This window comes from Erithacus rubecula, assembly GCF_903797595.1.
Source record: "Erithacus rubecula genome assembly, chromosome: 2".
Classification (NCBI taxonomy): domain Eukaryota; kingdom Metazoa; phylum Chordata; class Aves; order Passeriformes; family Muscicapidae; genus Erithacus; species Erithacus rubecula.
This window is the reverse complement of record NC_136685.1, coordinates 96,103,644-96,127,094: the sequence shown is the minus strand read 5'-3', so window position 1 is coordinate 96,127,094 and position 23,451 is coordinate 96,103,644. Positions and strand designations below refer to the sequence as shown.

At 37.8% G+C, this 23,451-nt stretch overlaps 1 protein-coding gene across 17 annotated transcripts in view; it reads left to right on the top strand.

Moving 5' to 3' along the window:
• NRXN1 (neurexin 1) overlaps nucleotides 1–23,451 on the top strand; it is a 659,042-nt gene that overhangs the window by 528,773 nt on the left and 106,818 nt on the right. For all 17 annotated transcript variants that reach the window (XM_079298612.1, XM_079298607.1, XM_079298599.1 and 14 more), the window contains one exon: nucleotides 12,120–12,291. In XM_079298612.1, the coding sequence (XP_079154738.1) occupies nucleotides 12,120–12,291 (172 nt within the window). The remainder of the gene's footprint in view (nucleotides 1–12,119; nucleotides 12,292–23,451) is intronic.

Genomic DNA, 23,451 nt, shown 5'->3' with positions numbered 1-23,451 from the left:
ATGGAAAGCACATAATTTGCATCAGCTGTCTTTCAAATATTTTACCATCACATCTCTTCCACAGTGAAATGTGTGAGAATAGCAGTATGAGGCAGAAGCTCTGAAAAAAAGTGACAAGTAACTCTAATGAGAGATGCTCTGTTTTTAGCATGTTACTATTTCTAAAGCAGCCATGACTTCTGTGGAGTTCCTTCTGACTTTTAACTTTCTGAGGTAAATATCTGCCAAGTATAATAAAAAACAAGAAAGGAAGAAAGTAGCTGCAGTAAGGGCAGAAATCAAAAGTACACTACCAATGAGGTTAGAATGCTGCCCTAAACTATTGATTGCCAGTTGTACAACATGCCCCATTTCCAAAATAATGCTTCCCAGCAGTAATAGAAGCCTGTTGTAAGTAAGAATTTTTAACTAAAAGGACGATGCTGTTCCTTTCCCATGTGCAGTTTGAAGCTGATGCATTTTGCAATTTTGGCTGTTAATGGTTATTCTTTTACATGTTGTAGGCAAATATTTAGATATTGTTAGGATTTTTTAAAATAACATTGTGTTCATTAATGAATGTTCCCTGTTTCAGAGAGTCACTGAGAGCCTGACAGAACAGAGCTCTGTTATAGGCAAAGCTGCCTTGGAGTGGGTTAAATTCAGTTTTGATCTTTTTCTGATATTCTTGAGATCAGCTTTTCCAGTTTTCTGGCAGATTTCTTCCTAAATACAATTAAGGATCTCTTGATTATTGGAGAACATATTGTCGAAGGTGCTCGTGCTATTTTGCTGTGCTTTCCCCCCAGAGATTTTTTCCTCGTAGAGGCTGTTCACAATCACTAATGATTTCTTGTACAAAGCCCTTTCATTTGTAGTGCTTCTCTTCCACAGGGTGGTGTTTTGTTTTGGCTTTTTCCTAAGATGCCAAAGCAATGTCTTTCAAACCTTGGGGGTTGTTAGCAGCAGGAACAGAGAACATAGAGGTAGCTATCAGATTTTGCTTTCCCCTTCCAGCTACCTGAGGGATTTCACAGTCCAGTCAACAAACACTGTTTGATCACTTGATGTGCTACATGTATTTGGTGGAAGGATTTTTACATGTTCTGTAGCATTAAGTGATCAAAAGAAATTAGATCCTCTGTTGTAGCATTGATAATAGGCTACTCTGCACTGCATAGCACAGCACACCAGTAAACTGTCAAGTGGTTTTGATTTTGAAAGATCTTGATTTCCATGGAGGAAAATATACATGGCACCAAAGCTTGCCGTAGAATGGCTGTACACTTGAGGATAAAAGGAAGAAAGCTGGCAACAGAAATGATAGGGCTGCTCAAAAATTGGGTCAACAGCTAGGACTTGCCTTTCTTCCAGAGATCCCAAGTCCTACCTGTGGCATGTTGTAGCTCTGCTGGCTGGGAGCAGTGTAGGTTACATGTCCTTGTGCTGGGGCTTTTCATTTCAGTTCTGCATTTGTCTCATAGACTAGCAGTTGACTTGTGTGTGTGTATGTTTTCTTTGTGTTACTTTTGCTGATCTACTTTTCATTTATAAATGGTTACAGATAGACAATTTCCTGAACTGGGAATATCACACTTTCTTCATTTATAGATGGTAGGCAAAAAATATTCATCTAAGTCCACTATTCAGATGCCCAGCTTTTAAATCACTTTGTGTGCTGGATCTTTTTCCTTTTCCTTTCAGTTTTCTTTTATGTAAACCCATGTCATAATGAGTACTTAGCAGCCAAGATGAATTAGGAAGATGTCATTTCCAACTGCTGACCCCAAAGAAATAGAACAATATTTAGGAAACAATTCTGGAAATGCATTTGCATGCAGGCAATCAGAACAATAAAGGAATACAAACTGTGCATTTAAAAAGTCTTTAAAAAGGACTTTTCCCCAGTGTTTGTGGTAGGCTTCTGGAAATACTCAAGACCCTGGTTAATATTTAAGGGGAGCTTATCAAAGATATAAATGGCAGGTAGGTATTCATTTCTCATTAAAGCTCAATAAGAGTTGGTTGTCCAATGCCATTTTTGGTTTTTAATAATTCCCTACAGGCTTTTAATATGAAAAGTCCTTTGACCCAGATTCTCAAAAAATAATTACTGGTGTTTTCATGAGCATGTGTGTTGATCATATGGCTATTAATCATTTAGCATGAAAGCCTGCTTGAGAATTTGCTGATTCTTCACTTCTGGTCCCAGTTATACATCTTACTCACTCTGACTTTGAATTTGTTTCAGACACACAAATTATCAGAAGAGTTTTCTGAAACCTTCCTAAACACAGAAATCAATGCCCTTGAGCCAGGACAACTTCCAGTGTTGATTAGATTGTACTGATACCAAGGTGCTACTCCTTTGTTTTACTCTTTGTATGACTGTACTGAGTTCCAGGAATACTATTTTAATAACCTCTGTATAAAACCACTATGAAAAACTGGAAAGCAAGCCTAATTTTCAAATCTCACTGTGCCCATTCAGAAACATGTGTGGGGGGAGGAGCAGTGTTTGCAATTTTTGAGTAGCTGAAGTTTCCATGAGTATGGAATTTCTCGGGCTGGACATCATATTTTTAAGGTACAGATAAGTCTGCCCACATGGAAAATAAGTGTACAGAGCAAAGCCAAGCCCTGTGAACTACCTTGGCCAGTAGTTAAGACTTTGTTTCTTTCACATTATGCTCTGTTTGGTGAACAGCATCTCTTCAAACCATCCATAGCATCTCTCCATGACTGCAACCCCTGGATGAGACACTGGCAAGGTCAAGATATTTCTGTGAAACATTCTATTTCGAAATACCACTTTAAGGTCTGGCTACTTAAATTGTTCTTTACTGCATGTTTTCTCAGAAAAACCTAATTTTGTGTACTGCAGTAATGATGCTGAGTGGATAAGAAGATGCAGTATTCTGCTGCTGTGGGCTCTGCACCATATGTCTTTCATAACTACTGCAGATTAAAGGTTGGTTGTTCAGGTAATTCAGGAATTTACCATCAGTGTAACCTGAAATAATGCACCTATAATACATAGCAATGAGAATCACAGTATCTAAAACTAAACAGGAAGACTGCAAGCTGAGAGTTGAAGTGTCAGAATATAGATTTATAAATATTTCTATATTTTCTGCTTGCTGAGTTTATGCATAAATCAAATTGCTGTAACACTTTAAAACAGACTGTGAAGACAATTATTTTAAAGCAGAAAAGTGATACAAGTCATTTTTTCATAGTAGTAAAGGGTAGTGGCTTCCTGCCCTGAAATGCTGGGTCAGTAAGTGATTGCTCTCATGATATCTTCTTTCCAGAAATTTAGTTCTGTGAGTCACACAGATGGCACTTTGGGACACAAAAAAATTGTTGTGCCACATGTTGTTCCTTCCACTTAGTGAGCCACTTAGCTGGCTCTTTTTCTACGTGCACCTCCATTGTAAATTAGTGGAATCCTGTGCCCATACTTCATGTATGTCTTTTAAGGGCCATTGATTTAAGGCTAGAAGATGCTTAATTTTTTTGACCAGTGCTTAAGAGGGCAGTAGCTCTGGTAACATCTGTATATATTTGCATACATATTGTTGTTACAGTGACAGTGCTATTTTTTATATGTCAACCACGGACATCTGGTGAACAATGAATTTTTATTATTTCTGTATCAATTTAGAATACCTAGATAACTTAATAGCACGAAATTGGGGTCATGTAAAGGTATATTAAAGAGTCTTACAGAAATTCTGAGTAAATCAGGAGAGTGAAATATGATGCAAATTTTTCCTCCATGGGTCTTTTACAAAATTCATGAGACAACTAATTGAGGATCCCAAAACTAGAGGAGGAAAAAAGAATTGTTGCTGTATATTTATGATTATTGATCTGTTTTTCAAGTGCTTTGTACTGTCTCTGGAAGGATCTTGGTGTAGATGAAAAAGTTGTGTTTGTGCTTAGGTGAGCATGCACAGGTGCTGCAGGGAACACTGGTCACATTTCTGCCTCTGCTGACATTTTTCCTCTGTGAATAATCTGTAGAGTGGCACAGCACAGTGCTGGGCAGCATTTTGTTGCCAGGATTGCATTTCCAAAGGGTGTTTGTAAATGGGTAGCATAGATCTGACCAGTCTTCTCACAGGAATCCAAGGGCCACATTTGAATTCCAGCCACCACTCAAGCCCAGTGATAATTTGACATGATTTCCAGTTCTTTCTCTTGGTCTGCCAACACTGTCTTGCATGGGTGTTAAGCTTTTCTGTACAATTATCAGAACTGGTATTTTGGATTAAAATGAGAAGTGTTGGGGTTTAGTGTGTGGCTGGAGTTTTTTTGTTGTTTTGGTTTTTTGTTTGTTTGTTTGTTTGTTCCTCACAAGATCTACAAAGATGTGAATTTGAGAAACAAACAAATATTGGGAAAATAAATGGTGCAAAATAAATAGTGACAACTTGCAAGAAAGAGCACTGGGTATAGCTTAGAGTCTTCACCAGGAAACCAGAAAAAGGGCAAGTTTGGTTTGGTTGTTGTATTTTCTTTGCTTTTCCACATTAGCTAAACATTACCAGTTTTGGGAAAAGAAAGAAAAACCAAGTAGTTTCCCAGTTGTCAGATGCCAAAAGACTAAGTACCAGGTGGATGTATCCTATCAGATATCTGCAGAAATCTTTGCTTCCTTGCTTGAAGTGCCAACCTCTGACTAGTAACTTTGCTTACCAGCTCTCTGACAGAGGTTTCATGCCCCTCCTGGATTTTCTGCAATATGTCAACAATTGATATTTTATGCTGAAAGCCTTTTGAAATACCTTTCTGAATTTATGAAAGGGCACAAAGTTTGACTGTAAGTACTCGAGATATGGCAGGAGAATGCCTGTTTCTGTGGTGTCTTGACTCTCAGTTGACTAAAAAGAAAAAAAAATGGTTAATATTAGAAAAAATGGGTTGGATATTTTGTCATTTCTCATAGAGAAAAGCAATAACAAAAAAACCCAAAAACAACATAGTGTTAGATTAATGATGTAAAACCCAAGAGAATGAATTTAAAACTAAATATTCAGAAAACTCTTATATTCAATATAAGAGATGTATTCATGCAAAGAAATCTTCCTATGTGGTTTATATTTTCTATGTTTTTTCCAGGAAGCATTTCCTCTGGAAGATACTAGATGGTAATTAGAAAAAACAATGGATTATTGGATTAAATTATATATAGTTACTCCATTAATCTTAGAGTTCAAGTGTATCTTCTGCCTTCTGCACCTTCGGAAGCAAGCAGTACTATTTTAAAATGAGCATTTCCTTACAGGATTGAGAAATCCAGAGATAATTTTAATTATTTGCAGTGGTTTTCATTCACAAATTTGAGATTTCCCAGCCAGCACACCAATTTATGTGGTGGGTTTAGTACTGGCCAAATCACCTGTGCACTCACCAGAATTATTTACTTATGTCCTCCTGTGAGATAGGATTAGGAGAAAGGCAAAGCAGGCTCAAACTTTAAAGTGTATAAAGAAAAACTTTATTAACAGAACTAAAAGAATAATAAGAATCAGAATAAAACTTTCAGAACACTTCTCCTTCCCCCCCCCCCACAGTCTCTTTTCTTTCCCACTGACAACGTACAGAAACAATTCAGTCAGTTTATCACCTCTAGTATAGTCTTTAGTTTAATTTGGGAGAGGAGTGTCTCTTGTCATGCTTTGGAGACTTTTCCACAAGAAAACAGTTCTCTCATGGCTTCAGTATCACAGCACATCAGCTGCCTGGGAGAATGGAAATCTGATCACTGTATGAAAGTTCCTCCCCTTGTCTTACAGCTTTCCTCACAGCTGTTTTCAAGGCTTCACTCTTCAGCTAATGGAGTACACTTTCAAGGATGAACTGTTCAGAAGCAAAGGTTCTCTTCTTCTATTTCTGAGATTATCTTAATCTCTGGAAATGGAGATTTGCCCTGGGGCAAAGTGTCTTCATCACTCTTCTCTCTCTGTTCAAGCTTCTCATAGGATCTACTGCAACATCTGTTTGTTCAGCATAGATACTTCTGCTCATGTCTACAATTTGAACACTTCATCCCCCCATTCTTTTCAATGAGTTACAAGGAAACAGAGTCTGATGAATCAATCATACCTTCTCCACAGCCTTACAAGAGGATTTCAGCCCAAGAGTGAGGCATCTCCTCAATCCCTCCCATCTGAGACCTGACTTGTACTTCACTCACCTTGGTGTCTTCATGATGTTTCTCTACATGTGTTCACTCTGTCCTTTTCTCTCACTCAAGAGAGGATTGAAGGGCTGCAAGTCTCATCCTGGCAGTGAAATTGTTCATATTTTGCCTGAGGCCTGCAGAGGGTTCCATGATCCCTGCCAGGTGTGGCTGGAGCTGGTTATGGTGGAGAATTCTTTGGTGGCTGCACCAGAGCTGGGCCGGGATAGCAGAGGCCTGGCCAGAGCTCTGGCCACAGCTCTTTTATGGCTTTTGCTGTGTTCAGTCCCAGCGGTGCAACCCAGGCTGGCTTGGGACAGGGTTAATGCTGGTCAGATGGCAGCAGTGGGGCAGGTTTAATGCTGGGCAGATGGCAGCAGTGGGGCAGGGTTAATGCTGGGCAGATATCAGCAGTGGGGCAGGGTTAATGCTGGGCAGATATCAGCAGTGGGGCAGGGTTAATGCTGGGCAGATATCAGCAGTGGGGCAGGGTTAATGCTGGGCAGATGGCAGCAGTGGGGCAGGGTTAATGCTGGGCAGATGGCAGCAGTGGGGCAGGGTTAATGCTGGGCAGATGGCAGCAGTGGGGCAGGGTTCATGCTGGGCAGATGGCAGCAGTGGGGCAGGGTTCATGCTGGGCAGATGGCAGCAGTGGGGCAGGGTTCATGCTGGGCAGATGGCAGCAGCCATGGCCCAGGCCAGTATCAGCCTCTCCTCCCCTGCCCGACCACCAGGCCAGGAGGGGAAGAACTTCTCTCTGCAAAGGCTGGAAAACAAAAGAGGTTTTTCCAGGATTTGTTCGTTTTTAACATGCTCATCGAGGTATGTTCAGCTTTCTCAGGTTGGTAGTTCTCAAAACTAGTCACTGATTGGTTTTTGTCAGACACTGAGGAAATTCTTAGCAGCTCCTGTCAGAAAAATCATTTCTGTGAGTGGCTTCTTCCCTTCTCACCAAATGTCAAATGGGCAAAACCAGCGCATATTTTACATAGGTTTCTATCATATAGAATATTGACCTCTGATTATATTTGTGAGAAAATATTCTTATTCTTAATAAAACTCAAGAAACTTAACACTTCAATAAAAAAGAAAAAACAAAAAAACCCTTAGTTAGTTCTAAGTCTTTTTTACTGCATTCACCAGAAAGTAGTGCCTCAAGGGCTGATGACATAAAATGCAAGCTGGCATGCTTGAACTTTTTTCTTCTCAATTTGTCCACCTGTGGGAATCACAGTGTTATTGCTTTTCCTTAGAAGGGTTTAAAGGTTGTAACTATTACTAGCTTAACTTGTCTGCAGTCTATTCTAAAACTACTGTTGTGCCAAATTTGCGTGCACTGATGTTTGACCAATTCCAGAGTTATTGCTGCAGAGAGCAGCGAAGTGTTGCTGATGTTATAGGAAATATCAATTATATGTATATATATATATATACATATATAAAAATATATATCTATGTGTGAGTGTAGATATAGATATAGGTATAGATATATGCATACATAGATATATATATGCATTTTGGCAGATTGGTAGAGCTGGAGTCCAACAGGGGACAAATTGCAGTGTCTGCTGCTGACTTGATTTGCATTCCACTTTCCTTGCTTGGTTCCCGGGTTCATCAGCATTCCTGGTGCCTCATCAGAAGTGTGTTAAGTATTTAGAGTACACAGTTCATAAAACAGGCTTGAAAATACTCCACTGGAGTTGCTAGATTACAACAGTTGCTGCCAGAGCTTTTGAGGACAAAACATTTTGAAGTGATTGGTATGTACACGTGCACACATACACATCCTATACTACTGGAACAATCAAAGCTCCCAACATTTCAGAGCACATTAGGAGCATAGTATTGGAGGTATCTCATGGTTTTATCCAACTGCTTTGGAGCCATTAACATATTTATCCTTAGCCTGTGAGCTTAGATAGCAGAATTTAAACTATACACAAAGTCTACACTGCCTGTTGCAGTAATGTGCAGGCCAACAACAAATTAGCTTATATTCCTGTGTAGGTAGTGTAGAAATAAAAGCTACCCTGGTCTCAAACAGGACAGCTATGTTGGCCAAAGCAACTCCAAACCAAAAGTTTGGTGTTGCTGGCTGGGGCATGGGGTGTCTGTAGATGAATCCAAGGCCCCTGTGCTGCATTGCCCCTGGGAGCAGTGATGGGGATGTGGGGCATTTAGCATTATTCCTATTACCTTCAGATCTGAGGTTGAAAATAATTTCCATAGACACAATGCTTGAGCCACTTCTTGAAATGCATCCCTCCTCTCTTTTGGAATTTCTTGGAAATTCTCCCACCTCCTGCATGACACTGCTCTGTTATTTTGGCCTTAGCAGTATGGAATAGATAAAGGCACAGTAGGAAAAGGAATTTATTCCATTACTATGTTGTCACAACTGGGTGAGACTGAGGAAAAAAAGAAAAAGAAAACACAGGCTGAGAACCATAAACATTGCAACAGAATTCTATGGGCTCTGTGTACTGAGCTGATTATTACCAGTGGAGAGCTGAAATTATCATCTTTCCTTGTGGGCAAAAAAATCCTTGCTTGTGGGAATGTGAGCCTGTACAGTTTTGGGTCATTGGCAGGATAGCACCATTCAACTGTAGTGCTGACTTATTGCAGTATTTAGTGATGCACAGACATTTCTAGAGTGCCTATCAGCAGGGTGCTGAAGAGGGAACCTCTCACTCAGCATTTGTCTGAGGCTGTTTCTGACAGCAAGGATGACTTCTAAGATTATTTTGAATGAACAAGTGATAAAGGAAAATTTCTACCACTTTACAATGCAACCAAGGCTGGCAAAGTGAAAACAGGCATTTAGTAGGCTTCTGTTTTATCAGTATCTTTCTGCACCACCACATTGCTCAAAAAAAAAAAAAAAAAAAAAAAAAAAAAAAAAAAAAAAAAAAAAAAAAGAGGAAATATAAAAACCAGCTCTTTCCGAAAGGTTACAGGCTGCTAGATTAAGCATAATAAGGCTGAAGGCTGAGATCAAGTTATCTCAATAGGTTACTGTATGTCAGCTGATCCACAAAAATTCTTTGAGCACATGGTCTTAATCTAAGACATATGAAAAATAATGTGACAAAGACAAATGACAAATAATGTTATCTTGCAGTGGGGGAGGTGTGCAGTGAGCCAAATTCCTGCATAATAAGGCAAGGGCTTAGAAAACCCCTTATCTACATAGAAAGGTGCTTATTGCAGCATCCCTTTTTGTTTCATGGTTCTAAAGGTCTGTGCACAATGGGGTTCTATTTTATATGTTTGACATGTTGTCCAGAAATCAAACTCAAATATGGATATAATAATCAGGAAGTCTTCAATTTGAAACACAGATTTGCTTCCTTGTTTTATGGAGGTGTTACAGAGATGCACAGAGGTGCTGGAGAAGAGTGGAAAAAAATAAGTGTATCCTTTAAAAATGGATTTTTTGTGGTTTCAGATGCATTAATACATTACAAATAAAAGCATCACTCTAATATGTTACCAGCTTTTAGGGTGATATTTGCCCTTGCATCTGCATACTTGGTGTCTGTGCATAGTATTTCTATACAAACATAGGTAAGTCAGGGAAACTTGTGGTTTTTCACTAGAAGGTATATATCTATAAAGTCTGCTTTCAAGTCTGCAAAGCACTCATTTCACTTGCCAATACCTGGCCATTTGCAAATGGTAATTTGGCTGCAGCCCCACATGCTCTAGCTTGGGAAAAAACTGTTGATATATGTGCTGTGTGTGCCACTTCTGTTTACCCCCACCACTTCTATTCAATTTAAACCTGTTTTGTTTCCTTTGTATTTTTTTTTTAATGTCTAAAATAATGTATCTATATGCATATATATATAGAAAATAAGAAAACTGGTATATAATGTGTAGGTTATGAATAGTATAATTATGAATCACAGTAAAATTAGTCAGCTTTATTTAATCCTCAGAGCCTTTGATTTCTTGAAAGTACTATGAAAAGTTTCATACACCATTATCATTACATGCTGGTTTTCTGCATTTCAAAAATTAGTAAGAGAGGAGATTGCTTTAAAGCAGGACAATGGTACAGTTCTTTGTATATACTTCTGTGTAAAGAGAGTAAGCATATGAATAAAACAGGTGAAACAAATAAACTACTACATCCATGGGAAAAAAATGGGTGACATTTATTTTGAGTCTAGTTGAAGCAGCTGAAACTAAAAAGAGCTTCTGTTACCTTTCCAAAATAACTGGGAAATTGCTATGCAACTCACACCAGAGGCAAAAGAAGATGAGCATGAATTGATAAGGTGGATCCCTTATTGGCACTCCACAGACATGGAAGAGTAGGACCAGCAAATGGGGAAATGTTAAAACGATCCACAAGGAAAAAACAGAGTGATGTTTAGAACATTGATCAGTCAACTGAACCAACAAAAAAATAATTTTCAGACTCAGTCTACAAATCTCATCAGGGAACAGTCCTTAAGTTGTTTCAGAAAACGTTATAGCTGAGGAGCTGATAGTGTCATGCCAAAAAGTTGAAGGAACTGCAGAGGTGTTCAGCACTGTTCAGCTGTGTAACTGCAGTATGCAAGCACTATTGGAAAACCAAGTCAGATGTTTAAAAACGGAATAAAATAAAGTGGACAAACTTTTGAGTTCTTTGCTTGGGGGACTTCCAGAGACAAGGAGGTGCAGAATCTGTTTATTGCAGGAAGCAGTGCCAGGGTAGTAAGACAAAGAGAGAGCAGACACAAGAGCTCTGCTAGAGAGGTGAAAATGGTCCTGGAAGATTTGGTGCAAATGACCAAGGCATGCAAAGTTAAATATTTCATTGTGTTTCATCTGGTCATGTAAAAGCTTCATGAAATTTTTTAAGTTTAAAGAAGGATGTACCAGTTCCAGGAACATGAAATTTCATATAGAATTAACAATTATTATGAATAAGTTCCTAATCTTATACTGCACAGTGCTTTCCTTTTTTTCTCCTGAGTGTAAAAAATACTCTTATTTGAGAGTAGAATTAGTTTTATATGAGAAAAAAAATATTACAAAGCCCTTAACTTTAATAGACATTGAAATGCTTTATTAAAATGCAGGTGTCCCATTAGAATGAACATTTTAATAATTAAAAGGCAATAAAAATGAAAACCTGCTAATATGACTATCATTTGGAAAATCTACTACCTTGGTCCTAGGTATTGGTGTGCATGGGAAGTCCCCTTAGCCCTAAGAGCACTCAAACACAGGCAAATTCCACAAAAAAAAAAAAAAAAAAAAAAATCTTTGGCCTTAGTGAAAACAATACCACATCCCTGTGTCAGCAAATGCCTTTTCCTGCTCTCTGGCTCTGAACAGGGAAGTCCTTGTTAATCAGCCAGTGTGATCTTGGCTTAATGATTCAGAACCACTACAATGTGATGCCAAAAATCTCTCCAAGAGGAAAAAAAAATCACCTTCTTTGTTATAATTTGTGAAGAGTCTAAGCATGGATGAGGTTTGAAAAAAGAAAATGCAGGGCTGGTACTTGGCTTTTATGGCCAGAAAATTCTTGTGTCTCAAGTGACACTGAAAGGCTTTCTGTTTTGAAAGTCTACAAAGAATATTTTTGTTTAATCCTCATGGAGGTGAGGGAGAGGACAAAGACAGAAACCTTGAGCTTCCCTCCATCTTCCCTCATCCTCATCTTGATCTGATTCTCTTGGAAAAGGAGAGAGCTCAATTTGGTAAAGTAACTCATTTGAAATACCAGTTATTCTTCAAAAACATGTCCCAGACTTCCTAAGGTGTCAGAAGGTTTGTCACTGCCACACCCAACAGAAGTTACATCTGAGGAGTGAAGATGTTAGAAATCTTTCCCTGTATGACACTATCTCAATTTCTCTAAGACAGCTATTAATTAATTCTTTTTCTTCTCCTCTTTCTTTTTTTCCTTTTTTTGCTTTTTTTTTTTATTTCAACCGTGCAGCACCAGGGGAAAATCGGAGTTAAGTTCAATGTTGGGACGGATGACATCGCCATCGAAGAGATGAACGCCATCATTAACGACGGGAAGTACCACGTGGTTCGCTTCACCAGGAGCGGTGGCAATGCCACCCTGCAGGTGGACAACTGGCCTGTCATCGAGCGTTACCCAGCAGGTAAGGGCTCACACAAACACCTGGCACTGACAGGGTGGGGGGGTTGGCCTGGAGTTTGCCTCGTTTCGCTCCTCTCCTAATATCAGCTCCTTTGAAGTGTTTGAGTAGCTTCAGAAGTAGTTAAAAGAATCCTGAGCCATAGGGTTTATGATGATGGCATTTCCTAAGCGAGTTTAAAAGCCCAAATTCAAGTTATTACTGGAAGTGGAAAAATGCAGTTATCGAGGCATGAAGTAGTAGTTTTGTTTCTTGCTATCATTTGTTTTTATTGCATTTTTGGTTTAGGCGGGGAAAAAAAAGGCTTTGACAAAAGCTACACAGTTTAAAGTGACTCACAAGTCTATCCCCAAGTGATGGGGTGAAACATTTATTGAGGAAAAGGTTGTCTGTGTTCTTTTGATTACAAGATTACAGCAATCTGCAGCTTATAAATTTAGCAGAAGTCTTCCAGCAGACACAAACCAAACAGCATTGCAGTTATCAATTGTACAGCAAATCACCCAAACTGAGGTGCCTTAACCTCAAATGCAAACTACATAAAAATTTTTTTTATGCAGATGATGCTGGTTACTTGAAGAAGACCACTACTATGACAGCAGAGCTGCCTTGATCAGTCCCATATTTAATTTTATGCAAATATCACATGCTGAGGATTACTATGCTACTAATTTTATTCATTTTTAAAGCCAACAGGTTTTTCAGATATGCAATCCCTTTCTTATTGAGTAGGACTAGTGAGTCATTAATGGTAACTTATGCATCTGCATGCTATCTCCTAACAGTTGCTCTGTGTGTTTATATTAAGTAAAAGGCAGCAAATCTAGAGGTGTAAATGAAGGCAAATAGGCAATCCAGAATGCCTATTGCATAAATGACAGTTCCGATTTATTGGTTTAAAAGTAGAAAATTCTTCATTTTAGATGGTGGAGTGCAGCAGGGAGGTGTATTTCACTACTAAGGAATGCATAAGCCATTCCCTGGACTAATTATTAGTATTTAAGATGGGTTTTTTTGTTATTATTGCCGTTTCGGTTGTAGTTCAGCTATTTATTTGAGTTTATATAAAATAAAAATATTTTTTTAAAGATCCACACATGAAATATAGCCCTTCAGATAATTTCTTGGAAATAATTCAGAATATATGAAATAATGAAAGTATGTATTGGGAAAGAAACTATGTATAGCAGAAGTTGTTAAAAAACCCAACTGTGTGCTAATGTGTTATGAATGAATGACTGCTCTGGCAACTGGAGCCATTAACAGTTTCTAAGTTAGAACATCTATGAGAAGTGATAAATTCTTGAGGAAAAGGGGGACACTGAAATGAGATCAGTGATCTTTCAGATATTCCTGTTTCCCCTGTGGCCCTCTGGCTTTCTAATTTTGCAGTGTTTGGTAAATGGCTGCTGAAATAAGGTGTAAGCTGGGGAGGACTTGTCATCATTTGTGTCCAAGACCTGTTCAGCACAAAGGGAAAAATAGGCTTGATGTGTATTTTTTTTCTTTTGGTTTTTACCTAAATGATGAGCATGAATTCACCACCTCCAAGCTGAGGAGTGATGCATCCCAACAAAGAGGAAGTCAGGAAAATATGTCAGGTGGTCTGTGTGGATTAACAGGGATCTCCCAGACAGGCTCAAACACAAAAAGCCTTAAATTCTGAAGCTAGTGGCACACAGAACTTGTTTATACTGAACAAAGATCAATTTAGAAAATAAAATTATTTCCTTGAGTTGGGATTGATAGAGTGGAAGAAGGTTGGATGTTGTTTTTGAAAAAAGAAAACAAATAGATCTTCTTGAGCTTCCATGAGTAATCTATGTGCAGACTGCATTTCAAGGTTGCTTCATTAGCTGTGGTACAGAATCCCTTGGCTTGGTCTAGTGCTGGATCATCTAACACTGTGTTGGCCTGTAATTTTCTTTGACTTTCCCATAGTAATATTTTAATATTACTCCTATGTGCCACAGCATTGCTTTTGGCTGCTATCCTCCCCTTTTCACCTTCCATCTCTTCTCCCTTCCCAGGCAGAGACTATCTAGCCAAACCCTTGTCTTCTCTTTCTATGCTGCTCCATCAGGTATACCAATCTTGTTGTTTTGGGGTTTTAAAATTAATAATAAAACCAAGACTAGGCAGCTTAATTAGTGTAGTTGCTATACTTACATATGCTGGATTCTTTATGGGGAAAGGTTTTTCTCAGAATTACACTTCAGATTGAGATGCCTGATTGCAAGACATTGCTTGTTTGTGTTTGGTGTCTTAAAATGCTAGGTGAAGATTTTCTGAGAGAAGTTTTTGGTCAGAGACCTGGGATTTTCCAGTTTCATGGCCTGTGTATCTTCCATCCAGCCCCATGTAACTGCTGTGGATAAGGATACCCAAGGCCCATTGCAAAAAGATATTACATGGCAATGCTTCACAGAGCTTCCATGGTAGCTTTGTGTGTTTCACCCAAGAGCTGCAAAAAATGCTGAAGAGTGACCCTAGAAGATGAATATAATGTAGTATGTCTCTTCTGTGACATCATCCTTGATCCCACTAGATCTGAGCCTGCTCTGGGCCAATGCACCTTCAATTTATATCTGAGTGGGTGTGAAATGAGAGAGTAAAAGGAAAAAAGGCAGGGGTCAGTGGTAGAGGATGATTATCCTAGTTAAGGTGGATGGTTGTTTTTTGAAATATAGTTTGGAAAAATGTGTTTTAGTCCAAGACAAATGTGAAGTATCCTGAAATGGCTGCATGATTTTCAGAAGCAGAGGTTTAGATTTACATATGTATGTTCTTCCAGACTACCATCAAAGTAATTTTTTTACTCTGAAGTTTCTTTCTTGTCACTTCTCTGAATAAAATGCTAGTGCTATGAGGATGTACACTTTGATTTCTGCCCTTTATTAAATGTTGATCCTGTTTTCCCCATTTCTGTGTTTGTGGCTGGTGCATAGCCCTGTGACTGCATGGCACACTAGTTTTTTCATAGTTGATTAAGATGCCCATATCTTCACTTGATTTATTTATTCCATCTGTCATAACTAAACTCTCTGTTATGTCTCTTTGCTGAATTATCACCATCTCTCTGCACCTTTACAAAGAACTTTAGTATTTCATCTTGACCTCTTTTTCAGACAGTGAATTCACATTAACTTATCTGGATGCAGCCTAATTTATAATCATATTAAACAGGAATGAGAAAACTGCTGACTGTGCAGTCAGAGCTCCTAATCAATAAACTATCCCCATTTCCATGCAGATCCTTTCTATTCCTTGTGGCTTATCTTGTCTGCTTCACTGTCTAGTTTTAATTGTCCTTCCCAATGCTCTCATTGCTGTTGTGGTTATGGGACTGCTCCACAGTAGCAACTCCACCTGCTTCTATGAAGAACCTGCTCTTGTAACTTCAGTTAGGTGACAATTCAACACTGAAGTGTAAGTTTCCCAAGGATGCATAAAGCAAAGAACTTGTTAATTTTTGTCAAATTGAACTAAGAATTATTAGTTCAAATTAAAAAAAAAAAAAAGAAAAGAAAAATAAATTTAGTACTATCAAAATATTCATTTCAGTATTTCTGAATAAAATGTTCTGACTTTTCACATCTAGCATTTGCCCAGTGTTAGATAGGGGACTTAGATAATCTGAGACTGAAGCATTTTATTTAATTTGAAACAGCATTTTCTTCCATACCTGAAAGAAAATGTGTTTCAAATAAGACCAAATAAGGAGGAGGAAAAACCCTCAAATCTTTATCTTTAGTGCTCAAAACCATATCTATTTATCATGAAAAGCAGTTTTCTTAATTATCTGATTTTTTTTCCTTGGTAGTGAAGTGTGTACATTTTGCTAGTCAGACAAAGTATATCAAAACAAGGTAGAAAACATTTTAAAGCCACAATAAACACCACTTACCATGAAAGGATTTCAGAATCACTTTTCTGACACTGACTTTTCGCTTTCTATGGTCAATGGCAGTTTCCCCAGTGATGATTCTTTTAAAACACACAGCACAACTAATCATTTTACCAGTGAGGATTTTCTCTTCATGACTTCTATTGTAAATCAGACTGATGTAGAATTTTCTATCTAGAAAATGACCTATTAAATATGGTTTCAAAGCTGTTCAGTCTGCTGAGAATGCTCAGCATTCCTGGGACCCTGCAGCAGTTTGGAAGATGCTGTCTGATGTAGGCAAATATCTAAAATGATGCCCTCCCAGTCATCCCTGGATGTCTGCTTAGCCTTAGAAAAGGTTTGTTACAGCTGTCCTCACATACCCCATGGGTCAGGACATGTCAGGGATGTGTCTGACAGACCAAGATCTGACAGTATGAGCAGGTCATTCACATTGTTTGCAGAAAAGAGCTTGTCCAAAACATTGCCAGACTACTGGAACAGATGTATCTCTGTGATTGGGAAGAATAAATCGTGATGGAGCACAGACACCAAATAAGAACTTGTGTGAGAGACCATAGATGTTGGCAAACTGACATTATGCTAAGTGCTAGTCACTCTGCAATATGGCAATCACCAGCTTTAAGGCTGGTGATATAGAATAATTCTGTGCTCGGTTTTGGTTTGGGGTTTTCTTGGTGGTTTGGTTTTGATTAAAGAGCTGAGATCACACATGTTGTCTTTAGGGACTCTCTCTGGATCTGTGAGATAAAGGTTGTTCCTGCAGAAGATCCATGGGCTAGGGGATGGGGACATGTCATTTAAATGCTTCTCTTGGTGCCTGTGTTCTAGAAAATAGAAAAAGTGTCTGTCATGTTTTCATGGGATACAAGTGACTTTAAGATAAATGCTAGGAGTCAGCTATTACTATGTATCCTATTTAGTGTAAATAGCATCCATTTGTCTTGGATTTTTTTGTGTTCAGACTGACTATAAAATTAACAGGAGACATTTTTGTCAGTACATTTGTTTCTCCAGGAATAGATTAACATTTCCCAAGCACTCCATATACTTTCCTAACTTGCTTACTATTGGCTTAGAAATAGCTTCCAAATTCAAGCCCCTACTGCCACTTCTGAAGAGGATCAAAGATGTTTTTGAGGTGTAAGTGTGGTGATAGGGAGACATCTCAAGCACTTTCACAAATGTCTATGAATATTCTAGTAAAAGGGACAGTCAGCCTGTTATCACCACATCCATGCAAAATGATAATGGTCAAGGTGATGTAGGAATCTAACAAGTAAATGATTACTCAGTGTTTGCCTTGCCTTGTGCCATAGAGCAAATTTTCAAATCTCTCTGGCCACTGCTGTTTGGACACAGGACTTCCAGGGTGTTTCACAGGAAAATAACAGAAGCTTCTGACTGCTGTTTATTTGTCCAGTAACACATTGTCTGTACCTTTTTTCTCTCTGGGTTTCTCCTTTGGATAAAATAATCCATCTTGAGTCTCTCTCATGTGTGTTCCTTTGCTATTTTGACTCCTACAATCAGATCTGTCATCCCTCAATCCTGATGTCAAGATATAGAGGATATGAGGAGCACCATAGTCTGATAAGCCACAAAGTTTACCAACATGGAGGGATCTCTCATTACTTGTTCCCAAAGACAAAGTAAAAACTGCCTTTATGCCCAGGAAGCAAGTCCAGTTCTGCTCACAGCAATTAAGCTTCTGTGGAACACAGACTGTCCCATGTCTCTTGGTTTGGATGTCATTTCCTGCTGTGGCAACCCAGCAGTGCCAGTGAAATAAGGACATCTCTAAGACTTTACTTTCCTTGGAGATAACAGTGTTTGGAAAAATCATGAGGATTTCTCAGGAGCTGTCCATCTGGGAATACATAGAAGACTTTATGTGTAAATTTATGCCATATGTATAAAATCAAGCTTTAGAAGTGGAAGATGTGGGTCTAAAATATTTAGTCTATGGAATAAGTACGGAGAGAATGGGAAAAATACCAGCTAAGTCAGCAGTTGTTTTGTGACCAAGTAAAGTCTCACCCTCTCTGATTTGGAAAGCAAAGTCATCAGTGTTATTTCTGAACTTCCATGTGTCCATGGAACCACATCTCCCTGGGGTTCTGTTTATGCTGAGGTCTCCATCTGGGATGGTCTGCTGGTACCTGCTATACTTAAACCTACTTGAGTTTCATAGGAGATAATGGGGAATAAATATGAATGAGTTAACATACTTGGGGTTTTTGATTTGCAAAAAGTCTTTGATAAAGTTCCATGTGAAAATATTCAGGAAGAATTTACTCAGCCCTGGTGGTAAAGGTCGAGTTCTTTGATGGATCAGACTCTATCTTAGGGAGAACAGAGTCACAGATTCCCACCTAATGAAAATCAAAGGAGCAAGTAAATTAATTTTCAATGGAAATATGATCACTTAAACTTGATATAATATATATTGGAAAACATTGATTTTTTTTTTAATATAAAAGTGAGAAACCATACATGCAGGCTGTAAGAGAGATGAATACAAGAATACTACAGAAGAAAAAGATTTGTGAATGAAGAATTTCAAAAAATGTGCTTCTTTTGACAGGCAATGAAAAAACAAGATGGAAAAATGAAAGGTATAAAAATCTAAAAAGGGATATTTTGAAATAAAAGCATTTAATAATCTCAAATTTTTTACATTTTTGAAATACAGAAAATTTTGGTTTTGTGTAATTTATTTGCATTATTTCAAGAAAGAGATTTTGCAAAATCTTCATTGGCTTAAACAACATTTTAATCAAACAAAGCATTTTTCATTCTTATCTCAGAGTTAAACAACTGGCTCTGTTGGATATGCATTGTAGCAGTAAAAGTAAAGTTGATCCATGAAAGATAATGCACATGGGTGAGATAATCTGAATTTTCATAGAAAATATTTTTAATTGATTGCACTGGCTCGAGACAAAGTTTTAATGCTGTACACAGCTCACAGGATTATTTTCATTATCAGTCAAAACACAAGTTCTGAGAAAGTTTAGAATGCTGAAGAAAATATTTATGAAACTATATTTAAATCAATGGCCCACTTTCCCTGTAATGGAATAATGGTTTGGATGTTTTTTTTTCCCCTTTCCCATTTCCTTTTTTTTTCCTCATGTGTATTTAAGAGCAAAGTCAGTGATATATGAGCTTAAGAAATTAGAAGTTAAAATGTACTTGGTCAAGTCTACTTCTTTGCATAAATTGTTTCTCATAGAGGGTAACTTAGAAGAAGCATCCTACTCTTAAGAAATTTTCTTTTGCTTTCATTGCAGCCACTTTGCAGTTCATCCCACTTTGTTCTTACATGCCTTTTGCAGAATAGTTTTCACATTTCTCTGCTCATCATAATAACCTTTCTTCATTGCTTTTTTGTTTTGAATTTGGTTTTCAACTGCACATATGTTTGAAAATGGACAGTAGTGAGAACACCAGGACCTCAAGGATATATGAAAACTTATGCAAATATGAATTCTCCATTTTAAGACCTTAATTTTATTTTTCATAGCTCATAACTGGAAAGCTCATTGTCATTCTGCAGCTGACTGTTGAATGTCTTTTGTCATGATTTCTCAATCAGAGTATCCCAATTTAGGGCAAGAAGTGGTCCTGTATCTTAAGTGCGTGACCTGCCCTTTGTTGTATAAGCTTTGGTGTCACTTCTGTTAATTCAGAAGGACTCTGTTCCTCTTGACTGGTATCTGCAGCCTCTTCAGTATTACACCATCTTTACTTTCATGTCATCTAAGATTTCATTGTGTGGATGGCACTTTACATTGAGATCAGTGAAGAAAATAGAAAAGATGATTTATTGTGGAACTCAGGGTGGATACTTTCTTAGGAGTTCCACCATGGTAGTGAGTTCCACCAAGGTAGTTTTTCTGGGGGAAAACCATTGTTTTTCATTGCAGTCATATCTGCAGTGGCTTCTGTGGTAGCTCCTATGGCACAGCTCAATGCAGTTTGGGAATTCACCATGATATTCCTCTTGTTAACTCCATGTAGAACTCAGCATTGAGTTTATCACCTAAAACACATGCAGGTCTTCCACTCATTCAGCTAGATGGCATCAGTTCCCCAAAATATGTGGAGAGCTTTGGTACATCTGACCCAACTTCTATTTCTTGAGGTTCTTTATTTTTCAAACATAGTTAATATAGCAGAGAACAGAAGGGCCAGAATATGGTACTGTTGACACATTGGCAGGTCTGGATGAGACAAGCAAGGACTGCTTATCATCTGTGTGAATGATTCACCAAGAGGCTGAAGAAGACACCAAATGAAGTGGGAGTAGCAGAGAGAGGACAGCTCCAGTGCTGGCTCCTAGGATGAGATGTATCTTGGGAAGATGGGAGCCTCAAGTGTGATGCAAGGCAAGGAGCTCTTGAATTCAGAACCTGTCAATAGCTACAGCAGCAGGATATCACTCTCTACATGAGATAGAGGAAGGAGGAGAGAAAAATCCCTTGTTTAATGCTATCCTTTGGTGTTTGAGGGTTTTTTTCCACAATTTTTACACTCCTTTGTTTTTTCCACAGTTAATCCATGATTTGCTACATGACATCATATCAAATGCTTTACTGAAATCCAGATAAATTTAGATATACTTAATTTCCTTCATCTAGAAAATTATTTAGTTTGGCAAATACAGCTGTTGAACAAGCTTAGCATGATTTGGTAAAGTTCTGCATTTTATCTAATTTTCCAGTTGCTTTCATATCTTTACTTATTTCTTTTAAAATTTGTTCTAAAGCAGCATGAATAGCTAAGGTCATACTAAATACTTCAACTGGGTAGTTTTTTAAATTCTTCTCATGTAAAGGTATTACATTATCTGTTCTCTACTACAAGAAATAACATGTCTCATTGGATAGCTGGATTTTAAAAACTCCTGTTTTAAAATTTTTTGAGTTCTGGGATAAAGATCACCTTTCTCACTTTCTTCTCACTTCATGCAAGTTCAGTAAGAATATGGACATGGCTTTTTTTCTGAGGTGTGAAAATCTACATTAGACACATTTCAGTCAGTCAATTCAATCTGCTCCCTTGGATCACCATCAGCCATACTATAAAGCAATTCTTGACTCTGTGATCTCTTTTTGTTTATAGCACTTTAGAATCTCTGGCTTTTGAATTTAGTTTACTTTCTTTGGGATGTTTTTGTGCATAGTTCTGGCAACTTTTCTTGAGTATTTATTTTTATGATACTGAATGGTACTGCTTTTTCTACTGAGCAAGTCTAGGGTTTTGCTCTCCTGTAACATAGCCTGTAATAGTGTAGTTGTTCAGTCTAGCAGGTATATTTTAACCTTGTGGGTGCAAACTAAAAAAAAAAAAATATATATATATATATGTAATTATTTTAATACTTTAAAAAATTTCCTGGCTGAATCCAGCCCCTTCTACTGATTGCATAATCTGACTTCCTTCACCTTATTAAATTTTGTTCTTTTTAAATCAAGAATCTGATTTACAGGCTTATTTTTAGTTGTCCTCATATTAATTTAAGCCAACTCCTGATCATTCAATCAAAAAATGTTTCCTACAATTAACTTTTCAATGATGTCTCCAATACTTAGCCAAAGCAAAGGTAAAACTTTATTAGTTTTTGTTGGTTTTGTCTGGACAAACTCCTCAGTGAGGACTTCCTAATCTAGGAAGCTGCTATCTACCTGTATTCATGTTATTATGTCCACTTATATTATGAATAAAAGCAGGCATTATACCAGAGTGCAAAATAATGGCATGGAGAACTAAAAATAAGACAAGGAATTATATAAAACTCAATTCAGTAAGTTCTCCAGAGTAAAGATGGAAGAAACTATTCTAGAAGAAGCAGGAATCAAAGTACATGAAAAATTCATCTAAGTTACTGAAACACAAACCAGCAGTTAAGTGATGGATGTAACTAGGCCAGTGTGCTACCTTGCCTTTGTAATTGCACAACTGATTTCTTGCATGTTTTCCTCGTTTCATACAGCTCTGACTGCTCTTTGGTTATGATTGAATGTATTTGTCAGCATGCACCCAGGTCTCATTTTCTGTATAATTTTATTGTCGATGTGAAAGATTGATGTTAACAAAAACGGAAATTTATTTTCCCATTCTCTTTGGGTGAGCCTCTGTTGCAGTTTACCTGAAGTCAAGGAATATTTTTTTTTTTTTAAAAAAAGCACCGCTGCCCTTTGAGAGATTATGAAATTGTTCTACCCTGCTGCTGCCTTTAAATAAAGAACCTAGGTGATACCCAAACAAAGCACTACAGTAAGTCTCTTTTCAAAGAGTGGTTTCAGTAAAATTTTCCAAATCAGCTTTTTAATTTGACAGCTTATCAGGTCTTTCTGTCAGATAATGCAATATAATAATGCTTCTCTGAGTCTGGAGACAGGTTTTTTCCCCCTTTATTTTTCATCTTGGATATCTCAGTGAAATACAAAGGCTCATCCCTTCTTAGGCTTGTTAGATCCTGTAATTAAATTCAGATCTTGATAAAATGTGTGGCATAGTTGTCATTACTTGATCACAGAAGGTATAACACCTTTCAGTTAAATATGGCAAGGTGGCACAATGGAAGGAGAAAGAAAATGTCAAATGAGCAGTGATTCAGAAAAACGTTTTTAAAATACTGAAAGAAACAGAGATGTGCTCTTTTCATGTTTTTTTGGCAGAGGATGGGCCGAAACCCATTTACAGGGTGATATGGAAATGGATTTTCTGAAGACAGCAAGCTCCAATGATTCAAGTTAGAGGGATAAAATGGGAATGAAAACAGACCTAAGAATGAGACATGGCAAATCTGCCACAGCTGGTCCCTTTCACCCCTTTCTGGAAGGCCATTATCTATTAACAATTCCCAAAAGTCAGATCACAAAAGATGAAATATTGCCTATATTTAGAGGTTCTTTTATGGACTTGTGTTTGTCTTGACGTAGGTTTTCTGTGTAGCCTGCAGCATGATACTTACCCAATCTAGCAGAGTAAGTTAGAAATGGAGGATTAACATCTTGTAGGTTAAGAAGAGAACAATTTACTTAAACTCTTCCCCAAGGAATTTTAGTGGCATAGTTTCCTTAACAATATTATGCTGGTATCTCTGATGGCATCCATGATTTAAAAGAAATTCATCATTCTTCTCTTCTTTCCCAGGGGCCAGACCATGTTGTCAGTGCAGAGATTTGAACAGATTCATTTCTTTCTCTTTCCTTCCAGCCCCCCAGTGGGTTTCTAAGCCA